The sequence below is a fragment of the Brachyhypopomus gauderio genome, chromosome 16 (assembly GCF_052324685.1).
Source record: "Brachyhypopomus gauderio isolate BG-103 chromosome 16, BGAUD_0.2, whole genome shotgun sequence".
In the NCBI taxonomy this organism is placed as follows: Eukaryota; Metazoa; Chordata; class Actinopteri; order Gymnotiformes; family Hypopomidae; genus Brachyhypopomus; species Brachyhypopomus gauderio.
The window spans coordinates 6,989,973-7,006,135 of record NC_135226.1 but is presented as its reverse complement, the minus strand read 5'-3'; the positions used below and the strand labels follow the sequence as shown (position 1 = coordinate 7,006,135).

Here is a 16,163-nt window from a genome sequence, read left to right as displayed (position 1 = left end):
CATCAGTTATACTTGCATTGAAACTTCAAAGTATGTTTCCGGGCAACGAATGTGAACTGTGTTCGAGCTGCATTAAGAACTGTGTAATTCATTGTTGTTGTTGACATATTTGTCTAACAGCGGGTTTGGATTTACAATGGCGGCGGGAGCAGAAGAGAGTGTTGCCAACATGCAGAAGTGCCTCCTGAAACCGTCCGCCAGACGGCCTTGTGTTGAAGGCTTTGTGTTTACCACTGCCTGACTGCTCTATGCACAGTATGTGTTCTATCTTAAACTACATTGTGGCAGCAACTAGGAGAATTAAATCAGGCATAAATTTGAAAAACTGTAAAACATAATATATTACACATATAAAGGGGTTTATAGCACAACATCTTTGAGAATATGAACCACATTACATGAAGGAATTTAACAGAAGAGTTTGAAATAATCTTTTTTTTTTTTTTTGGAGGGGGCAGGGTCTGTAATTTACAAGTTTAATGAAGTATGAAATCAAACACACTGTCCCATTGTAAATTAATCTCAGCTGGGTACCTCCGGGCCACCATACTGAAGACAAGGGCCAAACAACAACAACACAGCATGGGAAGCACAACCAGATGTGAGAAGAAGGATCTCTGCCACCACTGTCCAGTTCAAAGCCTAGAAAATCACTTTGGTATTAATACTTTTACATATATACTTTTGGACAAAATTGTGTGTGAAAATGAAGAAATAACACTTGGAAAAAAGTTTCCTAAAATAGGTGTTGACATTCCAGGCAAATTTAATCAACGTCCATGTCATAAACCCTCTATTTAAATCAATCTCTGTCCATCGTATCCATCTGTTTCCTGTCCAGCACTAACATTGTTATAATAAGAAGAATTGGAATTAAACTAGCTCAATGAAATTGTAAAAAATAGCTTTAAAACCAACATTTTAACAAAAACTTCCCACTTTATATAAATGTTTTTCATTTCATAAAGCACATTTTCCTACTCCCAAAATGCCTGAAGAGAAAGCAACTCAAACTTTGTCTTACTGACCTCAGGTAACATACTATGTGCTGATGACAGAAATACACTGCGCCCCTTTCACTACTGATATCTACACTGACATGCCTCGCGGGGTCGTGATGTTGTCAGCTGCTCAGGAAAATCACAAAGTGTTGAAATACATGTAAAGAAACTGGACAGCAGGAGCCTAGGGCCGTTCTGTCTGTCCTAACAAGCCATGGAGCCAGTCCACAAACTCAGGCACGAATGATTTAGTATTTATATATAGGAGCATGAGTGAATATCTCTCAAATTCATCTAAGCCATAAGGTTCCATGTAAGAGGTTGGTTTTTCTACTAAGTTGTAATCTTGTGAACTGCAAATTTTCTTATAATTACATATTCTATTCTGTTTGACAAATGGAAAGTAGAAAACTATAAAATTTGAATGATCAGTCTTAGAGAGACTTTTTTATCAAAATGTTGCACATTTTTATTCTTTAATGGAAAAAATACTGAACATGAGCACCGTAAAATCTTTGGCCATGCAGAAGTAAACCTCAATCCAACAAAACCTGGACACACATAGATATTCCCACAAACAGATCTGCTGCGGCAAATTTACAGGTCTTTCACATGCACACACGTTTTAGATATACACTTTTGTTCTTCTTTTGTTCGTTTTTTCTGTCTTTGTCACATGACATGTGATCCTGCGTGTGTTTTCTGCAGTATCCTACTGTTCCTAATGCAACCCTCCACAAAAATCCTTTAAAAGCAACTTACATACAGAGGGACCTTTTAACATCCCGGTTTTGACCAGATATATTTGAACACAAATTACTCCCTTTCTGGTAAAAACAACAAATACTGATCAAATACTAATCATCAATATTGCATTTGTCTCTATGTTTTGGTTTGAACCAAGTTCCAACAATACTGATCCAAAAGCATCTCATAAGGGGAGCTCAGTCTTTTCTTAAACAAGTGATTCCACGTCCCTTGAACCTTTGTTTGTCTTTAACCACTTAAAGGTCCTCGTTTCTCCTCTTACTGCGCCTGGGCAGAGCTGGTCATTCGGGTTCTCCTCCTGACCCCCGCTGAAGATCAAACATGGAGGAAGAAGATCAGCAGGTCACATCTACATTCTACATTATCAAATTTTTGAGTTTCCAAGGATCGGCATACAATGACACAACTGGGAACCCACTCTTAATGGAAACTGCATAAGACCATCCAGAATGTTAATGGTTGATAGTAAATTCTCATTTATGGTCTATGCTGCAAATGGAACCTTATGTTGCAACTGTGCTACTATTGCACATGTAAAATAATTCTCAAAGGATTACCTGGCACCCGTCGTCCAGGAACTCGTCTTGATCCCTCTGCTAATAATTCAATCAGAGAATGCAAGTCTTAACTAATCATTTATAAAATATTGATGATTAGCACTGCAATATAGAAGAAACTCACCTTTAAATTTCTCTAGATCTATATTCATGGTAGAGAACTCTGCATCGGGACCTGGACAAGGAAACCAGTTAGATCACATTAATATGTGCATCAAAGCTTTAGTTACAGAGGAGAGAAAACTGGGACAGGACATGTAAGAAAATCTGAAAACCACAGAAAATAACTCTACAGGAAGCTGCCTTTAACCTTGTTTCAGAACCCAAAAGAAAACACTCGTTGGCAAATTCGTAGGAATTAGAAAAAAATACATATGCTATAGTGTATTTAGCAGTCATAGCTGTTTACCACTCTATACAAAATCTAAATTCAGAATTGTCAATGCTAATAATTTTCTGATTCCTACGAATCTTCTTGAGAGATCGGGTTGCGAGTGCAGTCATTATAACAAGGGGGAGAGAGAGAGAGCTGTTAATCATAAACCCAGGTTTGTGAGGGGAAAACGACAATGGAGAAATGGATTTAGTTCTTCTGTCAGCATGCTTGAGGAAAGTGTTAGTCAAAACATCACGCTACCATATAGCTCCACATTGGAGGAGCTGCTGACCAAGAACTCAGGACCTGTTGGTGCAGAACATTAAGCACTGATTAGTCATTGGTTAATCCCTTCCAAATTTCCAACGCACAAGGCGGATATGGACACTTTTGGGAAAATATGTTACATCATGTATCGGAGTATCACTTGAAGAACGATGGTTAAACCTTCACCTTTTCAGGTTCAGTAGTCCCACATTGGAGTGCATAAATTCTAAGCAAAACATATTTATTAGCCTCTAAGCTCAGAAAGACAAATTTCTTTCACACTACATTTAAAATTTATGTCATAGAATATTGCAATGTAATGAGATCAAAATACATTTACCTTCGATGACCCCTGTAACCTTGGTGAAGGTTGGCTTTCCTTCGATGATCCTTGTAACCTTGGTGAGGCTTGGTTCCCCTTCAATGACTCGAATAACTTTAGTAATAGTGGGCTCCCTCTCAGTTACTCTTGTCACTTTGGTAACATCGTTGGAAAATAAAGGAAATAACGTGAATGACGAAATGTTCACAACATAACATTCTAGAAACTAGGCATGAACTGTTAGTGTCTTCACCACGAAATATTACCTGTGCTGAACCGCTCTGAAAGACAATAACAAAAAAACATTTAGAAGAAAAGAAACATCAAGAAACACTTACAAAAACTCATAAAAACAAATGCAAAGTTTCTAAAAGTGTGATTTATTATACTTACTCATGAAGGTCAGGGGGATTTCCTGAAATCTGTATCCTGATACAAACTGATGCACAAAAGACCAATGGGTAATGAGTAATGGTTCAGCACTAATTAACCATGCTAAAAGGAAATCGAATTACATGAATCTCCAGAGCCCTGAAACCTGTTTGCTGCAGTATATTATACAAAGAAGTCATTTTGATACATGTCATAGTGATCCTGAGAAAGATATGAATGACCTCAGGGCATAAATTCTCGCATGTTCAAAAGTGTTTGGTAGTAAACGACCCTGAAGGGTGACTGATGGGATGGAGCGGTTTCCTGTTCCTGGTACCTTGATCTGAATGATCTTGATGATTCTTTTCAGGAGGTTGAAAAGATCCTGGTTCCCAACTGGAACATCTGCAAAATGATATTCAGACAATCGATGATTGATATTCAGAACTATTTTGTTCATTTACTGCTGGCACTATTTTGAGGAAAGTGTTGCATTCCACACCTTCAGGAAACAGGAGGCTCTTCACAAAGTGAACAACTCCGTTGGTAGCCATGAGATCTTGCTCGGGCACTCGTACAGAATTCACCTGCATGGAGTCGTTTGCCTGCATGAAAGCAACATTTCAGAATGAATCAAAGGAATACAGTGCAATCTATACCATTTCCACTCATATCCAACTGTGCCTTCGTCCTGTGGCGCACCAGTGATTCTTTGCTCTGTTTTTGTGAGAAACTGTGACGCTCTTTCTAGCTATGTTATCTAATTAACTTTTAAATGTGATGCATTAATCTGCCAATTAAAATGGCCACCTCAGTGATGAGAGGCTAATGAAATAATATCAAAGGACAGTTTATGTCTTCTATCCTGTAATCTTTGTCCCTTCATCTTTACAGCAATCCTGACATATTATTCTTCAGGCTTCTTTTCCAACACATCAAAAGGGCAAATTCATTTTTTCTCTCCCTTGTAGTTGCGGCAGGATCTAATGTTCCTGAGGGGAATGCAGGATGTGGTGTTCTTGTGTAAAACCACATGGGTGGTAACAAATGGTGACCTTTCCCTGGAGGTCACAGATAAACACAGTGCGGGAAGTATTAGGAAGTTCCCATGGAAATGGGATAAAACTGACCAATTATATCCAGTTATATCAATCATGACCAGTTATATCAATCATTTTGCAGCATGTTGTGTAGTGGGAAAAGTGGCGTATTTAAAGCTTACTGACTTACTGGGAAAGTTCGTAGACTTCACCCCAATGTGGGGGTCCTGTGAGCTCTGTATGCAAATGAACTCTGTTGTCTAAACCATCAACCTGATTCCCATTGGTTAACGGTTTAAAAAAAAGTGCTTGGATATGCTGGGGGGTCCTAAAGGGAGAGGGATTTGGTGTAGGGGCTCTTCTTTTTCTCATTGGGTCTTGGGGCTGTTCTTTCCACTCAGTGAGTCACCCTGCACCTGCCTGTATTCCTCTGTTTCCATTGGGTACATTATCTTGTGTTACTTTAATTTAGAATAGTTGTATTGTTTAATATTTTGCTGGTTGTTAAAGAAAAACTGGTTAATTGTGTAACCACAGTCTCCGTTGGTTATAGCAATAATGGGCTAGATGGATTCATGATTAGTATCAGATAAAGGTACATGTATGCCAACACCAATTGCCCATAAATTATCCGCTGCACATGTTTATGGTGAACCTTTGACAAAGTAGGCTGTTGTTGATAGCAAGGAGCTTTATAAAGTTGATTAGGCATATATTATAACCTGCACTGAGCTATTTGAGAAGTGAGTTCCCATAGTATCTTTTCAACTATATTTTGGAGTCAGATAATTTATTACATTTTTACGCACATTAATCCTTCTTCTGCACTTAGTTAAATATCATAACTAAAACCCCTATAACCTCTGTCAAGAATAAAGAGATAAAAGAATAAAGTTTGATGGATATAAATGGAGATGTTGAATGCATTGTATATAGGCAAGTCAAGTAATCCCTCATTCTTTAAAACACAGCCATTTCATATACCATTGGTTAACCCAGCTGACAGATAGCAGGGGGACCTTTAAAAGTTCTTAAAAGATCAAGTTTGATTTGAGGCCCCTGATTGGCAGATGCAGAACACAAGGGCTGAGATGTCCAGAAGAGATGGGCTTGAGGACACTTACATACAGGACTTTGAGGTTGCTTCCCTGGAGAGACTTGAGCAGGTTGGTGACCCCAGTCTCCAGTCCTCCACCAATGAAGATGCCGTTGCTGAAGTGGTACAGCAAGATGGTCTTCAGAGCGTTGGGATCGCCTAACCAAGACAAGGACATGTTCCAAATTACTAACATACAAGCACACTCAAAAAATAGCGCCTAGGCTAACTTACACTTAATCCTTCAATAATGAAGGATTTTCACATTTCACCATTACATTGTGCAATTCTAACATTGATGAACATGTAATGGATTGCAAGCAACCATCCACTAATGCTCAGTATCTTCTAAACACAGACTAATACCGTGTTCTCTTACGTAAAGAGAGAGCGTCATTGTGTTGTTATACATTGTTACTTTGATACATTGATACATTGTTATGCATATTATGGCGTAATCACATGTTTACAGTGTAAAGTAAAATGCTTCCAAAGACTGGTACTCACTTTTCAAAATGGAGAGATCCCTTTGACTAAGGCCTGCAAGAGCCTCATCAGTAGGGGCGAAGAGTGTGAAATCTCCCTCCTGCTTCAACAGATCCGTCAGCCCAGCCGCCTCCATCAGAGACAGAAAGATCCTGCAAACACACTAGTCGTGAGAGTCCCCCACTCAACTGCCCCATTCAACTACCCCACTCAACTGCCCCACTCAACTGCCCCATTCAACTACCCCACTCAACTGCCCCACTCAACTGCCCCATTCAACTACCCCATTCAACTACCCCACTCAACCGCCCCACTCAACTGCCCCATTCAACTACCCCACTCAACCGCCCTTGACCCTGATCATATTATTGCTTAAGATTCTGACTGATACGCATGTTCTATGGTAACTAAACTATGACTCACATCACAGAATCCATTTACGCATGTGTAAATATATCTAAACTCAAGATGATAAATACTGTTTACACTATAGAAGCCTAAATAAGCTTGCGAGCTATATTGAAATGTTTTGTCTTACTTGAAACCGCCATGGTCGGTTAGCAGTTTGAACATGGTGCCTTCCGCCGGTTTGATCAGGGTCTTCATAAGATGGAGAGCCCCATTGGTTCCTTCTTTACTTCCTCGAATCAAGCAGGCATTCTCAATGCAGACAGCCTATCATGACAGGTGAGACATTGAAATGGGGCGGGGCTGTGCTATTCATTTACATATCCATATGTATATGCATAAAATATGAAACACATCTCATTTATATTTATGATGGTCAGATTATGACATCATCATGGATCACTGTCGGCCTTGAATCTTGTTCTGCTATGACCATGTGTCAGACTGAAACACATCAGCTTTACTCATCAGGTGTAAATTGTCAGGTGTTTACAGGCTTATATATGGATTTCATTATTAAAACATTTAATGTTCCATAAACAGTTATTGTTTGTGCCATATTTAACATACTTGCTCGCATTTTACATGAATGAGATTTACATTATGAGATGTTTTTAAATTCCGTTCATAAATCCCAGCTGTTTTGGTGGTCTTTGATGCTCAATTATGAGTACCATATCAAAACATGTATAACTGATAGAAGCAAATACATCAATTGATCGTCACTTATCCTGGAGCCAACACACAGATGATGTAAGTTAACTGAGCAGAGACTTCAAAAGAAGACACTCACTGAGTAAATCTAATCTCATGCTAGTTCCTAAAAGAAAACATCAACTATACAGAAATAATGTTTGCTGTGCATGGATCCTCACCGTACGATAGACAAACACCCTGAGGAACTTCCCCGCCAAGGTCTCAAGGCGCTGCCCGTTGAAGAGCTCACCAAGCACGACCTTGTTCTTCAGAACATGGTTCTCCAGAATGATCTTCAGGAAGCGCTGGTCCATGGACATGACCTCATCTGGGGCACACGTCAGGAAAAAGCAGATATTTGAACTGCAAGGAATTATTTTCTCTACAGTTCTGGGTGACATCAACACTGTAACTGGACTTACGCATAAAATCATCTCAACTGTTCCCTCCACTAAATTGCCCATACCACTTTACTCGTCTACATAACACCATCCAACAGCTTCTGTCGTCTTTTTCTGGAGTTTTTTTTTCTGGTTCAGTCAGCAGTTTATGGAAAGAAAATTTAAGACTGAGTTTTCAGTTATTATTGCCTGAAGCTCTATCGTTTTTCCCCTCTAACGTGCCCGTAAATGATGTAAAATACCCTGTAAATGCCAAATGATGACTTGTTTCAGCACAGCCATAAATCACAAATCCACAGCATTTAAAGCGGTGAGGGTGTAGGGGGGTGAGCCGTCCGGGTCGGCCCCTACGGACATCTGCAGCTAAACTGCAGGAGCAGAATACTGTACTCTGGACACATCGAGGACTACACAACAAACCGAAAAAGCTTTGAACTTCATACGGTGGAGAGGAACTGCTGCACATGCAGGTTCACTAGCGTAAAATGTAGCTTTACGCGTAGCTCCTGCTAGCAGAGGTTCACTAGCGTAAAATGTAGCTTTACGCGTAGCTCCTGCTAGCAGAGGCAAAGATCTTGTTTACGTAAATAATATTTCTTTCCTCCCTCACAGTGAGTATGAATCAAATATTTACATGACGACCGAATCGTGTCCTAGACCAATAAGAGAGACAGGTAGAGATATAAATCAAGAAAAGAGGGAAAACATATATAGGCTGTTTCTCCCCTAACAAGAGGTTGTTGCAGCATGCCGGATAAGAGTGGTGGAGAAAATGAAGCTGGTGGTTTAGTGAGTGAATTCAGAAGCAGTAGAGCATCCAGTCAGAATGTCGGCGAGTGGATTGAGAGACACCCACCGGTGAAGGCTGCATTGAGTGGGGCCAGGAGTGTGTAATCGGCCTGCGGTCTCATGGCGGCCGAGAGTCCCAGCTCTGCTACCATATCTCCAAAGGTGGCCTGCGAGGGCCCCACCAGCTCCATCACCTGTTTTGCTTAGAAACAAAATTGTAGCGGCCGACGTTTAGAATCTGGTGGTGCGTTGGCCGCTTACAGGAGACGCGGTCTTTCATTTAATGCAACCTTAAGGTTGTATTTAAATGTGAGGATGCTAACCTGAGTCTGGCATGAGGACCTCGTCGATCAGGTGGATGACGCCGTTGGTCGTGACGATATCCTTCTTCAGGACCATCTTGATGCCGTTGACGGTGAGGCTGTCTCCATCGCAGCCGATCTCGATGTTGGTACCCTCCAGAGTCTCATATGAAGTGCCAGACATAATGGCCTCGGAGCACTGCACCGAGTCCAGCAGGTGGTACTTGAGCAGGGCTGTTGGAGAAGGGAAGATCGAGGTCAATTCCTGTTGATACATGATTAAAAGCTGGAAAAATGGCGATTGAAAGATAATTTGTAGGTATGGCTTGAAACCATTTACTACTTCAATCTGATTTGTATAAATATATTTCAATTAGGCTTAAATATATCGTAAATATATAAACACTACATTTGCATTTTCAACTTTACAGTTTATTTGTTTCCTGTACATGAACTGTATTCATGTACAGGAAAACAACTGAACTCCCCATTACCAAAGCTCAAGTAATCTACAATTTCATTTGTATCTCCAGCAAGCAATGCACACACCAGCTAACAAACCCAGGAGCCCGGGGAGCCCGGGGGTCCTTGGAGACTACATGTCAGGAACTGTGCACTATGTCATCCTGTACAGAGCACTCTGATGTCCCAGTCAAACGACTGATGCGGGACCATTAAAAATGAAATGCTCTGACACTGCTGGTCCTCACAGCCGGTAAAACTTTCAGCTGTCTTCTGTCTCTCTGCTCCTGTCTCCCTGCTCCTGTCTCTCTGCTCCTGTCTCTATGCTCCTACATACATTTGATTGTCCTTCAACCTGTAAAACTGTTATGGCAGCACTGCTGAATATCAGTGGAACCAACTGCCGCTACGTTTACTGTAAAGCTTATAGCCTTTAATTTGTTTTTAATTCATTCTGTATGATTTGCTTAATATACTCAGTATTGTTGTTTGAAATAAATCCTGGAAAGTTGTTGTTTTTTCATTTTGTTCATGAAGATGCACACTGTTTTGGCGTGAATTACTAAACCCCTGTATCTAGCTGTATTTAAGCCTGGAATATATATTCATGTGATTCATAACTAAACCAATCGTTTTCAGCTCCAGTGAGTAACTATGTTTTTATTATTATTTTTAGCTGTTTTGAAAGCATATGGTAATGCCATACATTTAAATCTAAGACCTGGAGTATGGCCGAAATTTTCTGACATCCTCCAAAACTTCAAGGGAAACTTTCTATCTAATTCTCAGAACAATTGTAAATGTGGTTTAAGCACAACACAGTTTGCCAACTGTCTGAGAGCCCCAGATCCTCAAAACAGGCTGCGTTGGTCACACGTGTTTTCAATGGTGATTAAAAAACGTTTGCTGGCTTAACAGCAGTCCTCTCCATTGACTCAGATCAACGAGCACTGCAACAGGCAGTCATAACACCTGGCGTCCCTTGGCGCCTCACTTCATCGAAGGGTTATAAAGCCCCACTGTGGGTCATATCCGCCATCATCTACGAGGACTTCATGCTTCCTCTAGCCTGCTGAAAGTAGCGTTTGTTCACTCCGGGCTTTGTTTGGGAAAAGCATTCCAAGGAGGTGATGGGGTTCTCGCTCACAGAACACCGGTTTACCTTGGAGGGCACCCTTGTCCCCCATAAGTCTGTCCAAAACCTCTCTGTCCAGCTTGGAGAAGGCATCGTTGGTAGGAGCAAAGAGAGTGAGGTGACCAGGTTCCCCTAGTTTGTCCATAAGGCCGGAGGCAGTAACGACATTCTGGAAGGAGACAGACGTAATATCTAGTCATGGAAATGGACGTGGATCAGACTTTAGAGGAGTTGTTTGGAAATATTACCTGAGAACAGTAATATTTCAGATTGCTAACGCTAAAGTTCTGACAATATAGAAGTAGACTTATAGATCAAATAATGCGACATTCCTTAGCCTTTCAACGACTTCCTGTTTCTGTTTCTGAGGACGAAACCGGAATGGAGAAAGAAGCTGGAGCTTGCGTCTGAACTCACGCTCAATGAACTCAGCTCGTCGGTAACGTCAATCACGTCCTGAATGTTGTTGCCCACTGCGGTGATGACGCGGTCGATCACGTGCACCACCCCGTTGGTGGCCACCTGGTTCCCGTAAATGATCCTAGCACAGTTGACCGTGACAATCTGCCATACAGATGAAACATACCATGCTAGAGCTTCTGAATTTCAAAACACATTGAGAAGATATCCTTAGAATACGTTAAAGCACGCTTAAACACTTACACCATTGGGGTAGTGATTAATGTGCAGGCTCAGGTCGCCATACATGGAGGTGATGGACAGTCCGTTCTTCAAGTCTTTGGTTAGGAAGCGTTTATTGGCCATGTGGTAATGCAGAGCATTGTAAAGCTCGATGTTAACGTTGGTCACTAAATCACTCCTCACGTCCTGTTGCCCACAGAGGAAATCAATAAAATGCATTCACATCTGGCTCAAATTCAACCAACAAAATTACACACAACAAGTCAAATGAACAATTTTTTAAACTCTTGCTCCAGGGCGTAGTTGACACGATCTCACATTTTTGGATGTGTAGCTGCACCAGACAACTTTGTAAAGTTTCTTGTAGTATGAGATAGAAACAACTCAAAAACCCTCATATTTGTTGATTAATTTTTTCCTATCTCACCTGGCTGAAGACCTTTAAACTGTGAGGCTAATAAGCAAAAGTTGCTGCCTTTATGTCACATTAGTTCTTGAGTATCACCTCAAAGTAACACAGCATGTCCTAGTAGGACAACACACTTTCGCGTACAATATATTGGTACAGTCAGTTCTGGTAGGGCTACGTCTGGGAATTTCTGTTTACAGATCAGTGACACGTTGCCGACTCGCTCAACTTATTAATCTTCTCTGACTGCCATGTTGTTCTTTTGACTGTACTATTCAGGAAGGGTTGGGGAAGACGGAGACTTGTCGTACCGCGTCCAGCAGATCCCAAGCCTCATTGCTGGGGGCGAAGAAGGTGAACGATCCCGGTCCTTCGATCTCCTCCCTCAGCTTGGACATTGCAGAGTACTTCTGCGTGGTCATCGCGTTCACCAGGCCAAGAGTGCCGTACACATTGTCAATTGGAGCGACTGCAGAAAGTCATGGGGGAACATGAGAACATCTCATTTGGTCCATCACAGCTCCACCTGTAGTGCTATATTTAGTCAAACTGAGACACTCTGAGACAGACTGAGACACTCACCAGCAGGACAGCCACGCATGCCATCTAGTTTCATGTATCCTGGACAGCACTCATACAGTACCGAGCTGCACAGAAACACACACACACACACACACACACACACACACACACACACACACACACACACACACACACACAGATTTACCATAATCATGGTTTGTGCATAGAGTAGCACATACCTCTGAACCATTAGCTTCAGTATAATGGCACAAAGTTTGGAGATTCCAGTATATAAATGCTCTAATTTTCCTGGAGCCCTTTTCTTTCGTGTAGCATTATAAGCTAAACAAGCTCTATGGACACCATGTCCTGGTTTATTTTTCAGACAATACCATGTCTTCATATGGCAACCATCATTGGTTGAGTTATATAAACATGGTATGTAACCCCAAGGTTGGAGCAAGCAAGCCCTCTAGCATTACATCATCTAGAACATTACTAGCACATAAAATGTTGTCTTTGAAGTCAAGCAGTTCACCCACCCCAGCGATGTGGTTAACTTCAAGGACATTAACTGGCTTTGCCATGATATATCAAAACCAAATTTCCAACCAGAAGACCAAAAGGCATTTTTTGTCTGGTTTGAATGGCATGACTCTTAGCTACAATGCTTGGAAAAACACATATACACTAATAATTCATATAGTATACATATCTGTTTATAAAGGAAAGAAAAAAATTGCTCTTAAAATCTTTATGTTTCTGCTGGGCATAAATCTTGTTTGGCTTAGATGACACTGGGGATTGAAAACATGCCTCAAAATCCAGGGCTTTGTTAAAGAAGGAACACCACTGTAAACACTTTACAATGATCTAGTATATGGCTACAGTAGCAAAGTTAGCTGAAACACTAATTCTGAGGAGATATGAAGATGTGTATATGCATATCATCAGTGGTGATGATAAAGAGGTTTGTGTTTATGAACATAGCAAGCATATGCATACACGCACGTGCATGTGTGTGTGTGTGTGTGTGTGTGTGCGCGCGCATGTGGGGGTGCAGGGCAAAGGTTAGTGGGTTGTGCTCCTGGGAAGCCTCCACACAACAACAAATGGTTCCAGATGTTTCCTCAACAAGGCTAGACAAAATTACACAAATCAACCTGGGGGGAACTCCAGTCACAACCTGTGCGGGACAGACACGGTCGTGTGGAAACCGAGAGAGCACTTCTGTGAGCGGGACCAAAGAGAAAAAAAGCCCAGAAAAAACAAACAAAGTGTTCAGACTTTCTTTCACCACAGTGGCCTAGCAGAGGAGCCGCAGGAACCGACAGGAACCAGGGAAGGTGCTCCATCTGGAAGAAGGACCAGCGTCATGGCCCATTGCCTCTCTCCGCTGTGGCAGGAGCTTTGAAACACACTGAGGCGGGAGGAGGGGACGGGGGCTGGAGATGAGATCACTACCGTGTCTGCTACGCGTTCAGACGTTCAGCCAGAAGAGAACAAGAGTGTCTTAATCCTCTCTCACACGGCAGGAGTGTGGCCCGACTCCCACGGCTGAGAACCGCTGGACTTCTGCCATCTCAGCAGTTAAGAGACAGGGTTAAGAGTTTCCTACTGTATACTGACACGCTTTCCCTAGTAATTGAATGAGAAGTCATTCTGTCTTAATTATGGAATGTCCCAAGGTGAAATGTGGGAAATATACTAAAATCCGAAGCACATGTACTTATTTGGTATGTAATGAAAATCAGATGGTCGGTGCATTTGTTGTTGATTTACTAGGAGAACGCAGAGAAGTTATTTGCCAGTATGTGCCTCTTAAAGACCTTGAGTTTAGTTTCAGAATTAATCTATACATTTGATCCACTACATTACATTGACTCAACAGAAGCTGGGAAAGATATGATGTGCTGTGCTGGACCCAAATGAACTGCAGAGAGTGGATCTCTGGGAGACCACCGGGAGACCATATGTGTGCTTAAGTTGTCCAAAGATAAATCTAGCTTGAGCTATGCTTATATTTGTACTGTTTAGTTGTGATCTGAACCATGGAGATCCAAACATGACTATACTATCTGCTTGTTCTGAATCAGCTTAGTCTGAGGTGAACGTTCATAATCGTCTCACAGGTGTAGTCGTAGTTGAAAACAGGTCGCTGAGTTCACAGGTACAGGCCAGACACAGAGCAGCACTTTCATTTCCCCATAGTGAAAAAAAAAACAAATCAAATTTTTAAAAAGTGCAAGGCCAGCAGAAGCTCTGGAGCTGATCTGGACCAGGTCTGGAGCTGAGGGGACCTTCTGGTTTGGCGAGGTGCCACTTTTGAAGAGAGGCGGTGCGGCAAGACCAAGAACACTGGAAGAGTCGTCATGACCCCCCCCCCCCCCCTCCCCCAACTCCCTTTTCCAACCATGGAAAAAGAAATGGAAGCCAGAAGAATCACACGCGCAACATGAATCAACCTTCGTGGCTGAGCGCAATCACCTCCAAGCCCCGAGGCTTCTTCATTACTGAGACTCAGCAGGCTTGCGAGGGACTTTACTAGAGTGTTTTAGTAGGTAGCCAGACACCACCGAGACGTGTCTCCCCAAAACAGTGTGTGATTTCTCAGTATATTTCGTAGGTTTTATTTTGCCACAGTCAGTGTTTTTTTTTTGTGACATTGTCTGTCGCTGAATTGGTTCTGTTATGTCAGAGAACTTTCCAAACACCTACTCAGAAGAAAACTGACTCTAGCTCTCCTTTTTATCTCCTAGACAGATCTTTGCCTGTGGGTGGGAATTTCGAGATGAGCTGTTTCAACAAAGCCCCAGCGATGCACATCAGCTCTGTGGTTTGCTTTAATCATTAGTAACCATCCCGGTCTGTCCTTTACACTTCACACCAGTTAAGTCGCCATGTCTCCGACTCCTTCTGGCCGAGACACAACGCTCCACGTTGAGAGAATTGTGTGAGATTCGAAATAAAAGCAGCATGCGCATCAACTCGTAACTCATAATTATATGAAATCAGGGGTCTAGTGCAAAGCCTCGGGCTCACCCACCAAAAGGAGAACTTAACCTTTCACCTCTGACCCCCCGAAGGACAGTCCCAGCTGACATGTCTGGTGGTGCGTCCCACTTACGCTTTCCTTCCACAGATGGATCCTTGGTACCAGTTACGGCATGTACTGAAGTACTTCTTCTTGGTCCCGACCACTTGCTGAAGGGCACACACGTTTGGTCTGAGAACGGAGAAGGAACGTGAGTTCAGTACTGCGGGGAAGTTGAAGAGACTCAGGATGCCTGATCAACCACAATGTGGTCCTGGCATCGTAACTGCCACTATAACATGATTGTAAATATAAAACACTGTTTTTCACTGGTTTCTACTTTAACAGTTTTTCCATGGTTTCTACTTTAACATGCTTGACTTTAATGTTAAAAGTAAATCAGTAAAATGTAAGTGGTCCTTTAATATAACTAAAACCAGTTAGAGATAATAATGAAAATGTAAAAATTAAAAAAGCAAAATTCATTGTTTTTCAAATAAAAAGAGGGGTTCCCTAATGTGTGTTAGAAAAACAATTTTCAGGAAGAATTCATGCAAAGAAACAAATAACTCAGACCAGTGAGTAAAACACTCACTAACCTCTGTGACTTCTACTGAACGTTTTCAACTGACCTCGTGTTATAAATGAAATGGTCTTACCCCTCTTTCTTCGCCCTGATGCGGCTGTGGGCCACTATCTTATCGTAAGCGGAGGAGTCCACGTGGTCTAGGGCGGAGAGCACAAACAGTGCGAAGGTAGCTGCAAAGACAACCTTCATGTTTTCTTCTCTTCCAGTAGGAACCCAGAGAGGGAAATGGACTGAAGCAGGGGGAGACGGCCCTTTTATAGTGTAGCTCACAGGACCCGGCCAAGTGCGTCCACCAGCCTCTCCTGTTCTCCAGACAGCTTGCTGGAGCTCTGCTCCACCTATAAACCAAATAAGCTTTGCACCTGGGGGGGAACATGGAGCTTCAGGTCTGGAGGTGGTCACCGTTCTGATGATATATGACACCTATACGAAGGCCAGCTTAGAGTTTTTAAACATTTTTTCAATCATAAAAAGAGAACTCTTTAAAAG

The 16,163-nt window shown here is 41.9% G+C and overlaps 1 protein-coding gene across 4 annotated transcripts; it reads right to left on the bottom strand.

The window, feature by feature from the left end:
- Positions 1-1,445: 1,445 nt before the first annotated feature.
- Positions 1,446-15,969, bottom strand: postnb (periostin, osteoblast specific factor b). Of its 4 annotated transcripts, none has more exons than XM_076976072.1 (22): positions 15,745-15,969; positions 15,179-15,277; positions 12,112-12,176; positions 11,841-11,998; positions 11,142-11,306; positions 10,896-11,042; positions 10,506-10,647; positions 8,903-9,115; positions 8,647-8,781; positions 7,569-7,717; positions 6,824-6,960; positions 6,307-6,437; positions 5,828-5,958; positions 4,166-4,268; positions 4,001-4,068; positions 3,685-3,730; positions 3,558-3,572; positions 3,310-3,444; positions 2,964-3,008; positions 2,451-2,501; positions 2,327-2,362; positions 1,446-2,077 (listed from the first exon to the last, which is right to left on the bottom strand). In XM_076976072.1, exons 1-22 carry the CDS (start codon positions 15,861-15,863, stop codon positions 2,028-2,030), a joined length of 2,340 nt encoding a protein of 779 aa, XP_076832187.1. In that variant the 5' UTR covers positions 15,864-15,969; the 3' UTR covers positions 1,446-2,027. The 4 variants fall into 4 exon arrangements, with proteins under 4 accessions (XP_076832187.1, XP_076832186.1, XP_076832188.1 ...); XM_076976071.1 differs by having other exon boundaries at positions 2,327-2,365; positions 15,745-15,968; XM_076976073.1 differs by lacking the exon at positions 2,964-3,008 and having other exon boundaries at positions 2,327-2,365; positions 15,745-15,968.
- Between the last annotated feature and the right edge of the window lie 194 nt (positions 15,970-16,163).

Excerpts from the sequence above, each read along its gene's own strand:
- postnb (XM_076976071.1), bottom strand. The coding sequence starts at position 15,863 with ATGAAGGTTGTCTTTGCAGCTACCTTCGCACTGTTTGTGCTCTCCGCC. Across the intron at positions 11,043-11,141 it reads TTAATCACTACCCCAATGGT|ATTGTCACGGTCAACTGTGC; the intron begins GTAAGTGTTTAA and ends TCTGTATGGCAG. Across the intron at positions 6,438-6,823 it reads ACCGACCATGGCGGTTTCAA|GATCTTTCTGTCTCTGATGG; the intron begins GTAAGACAAAAC and ends GTGTGTTTGCAG.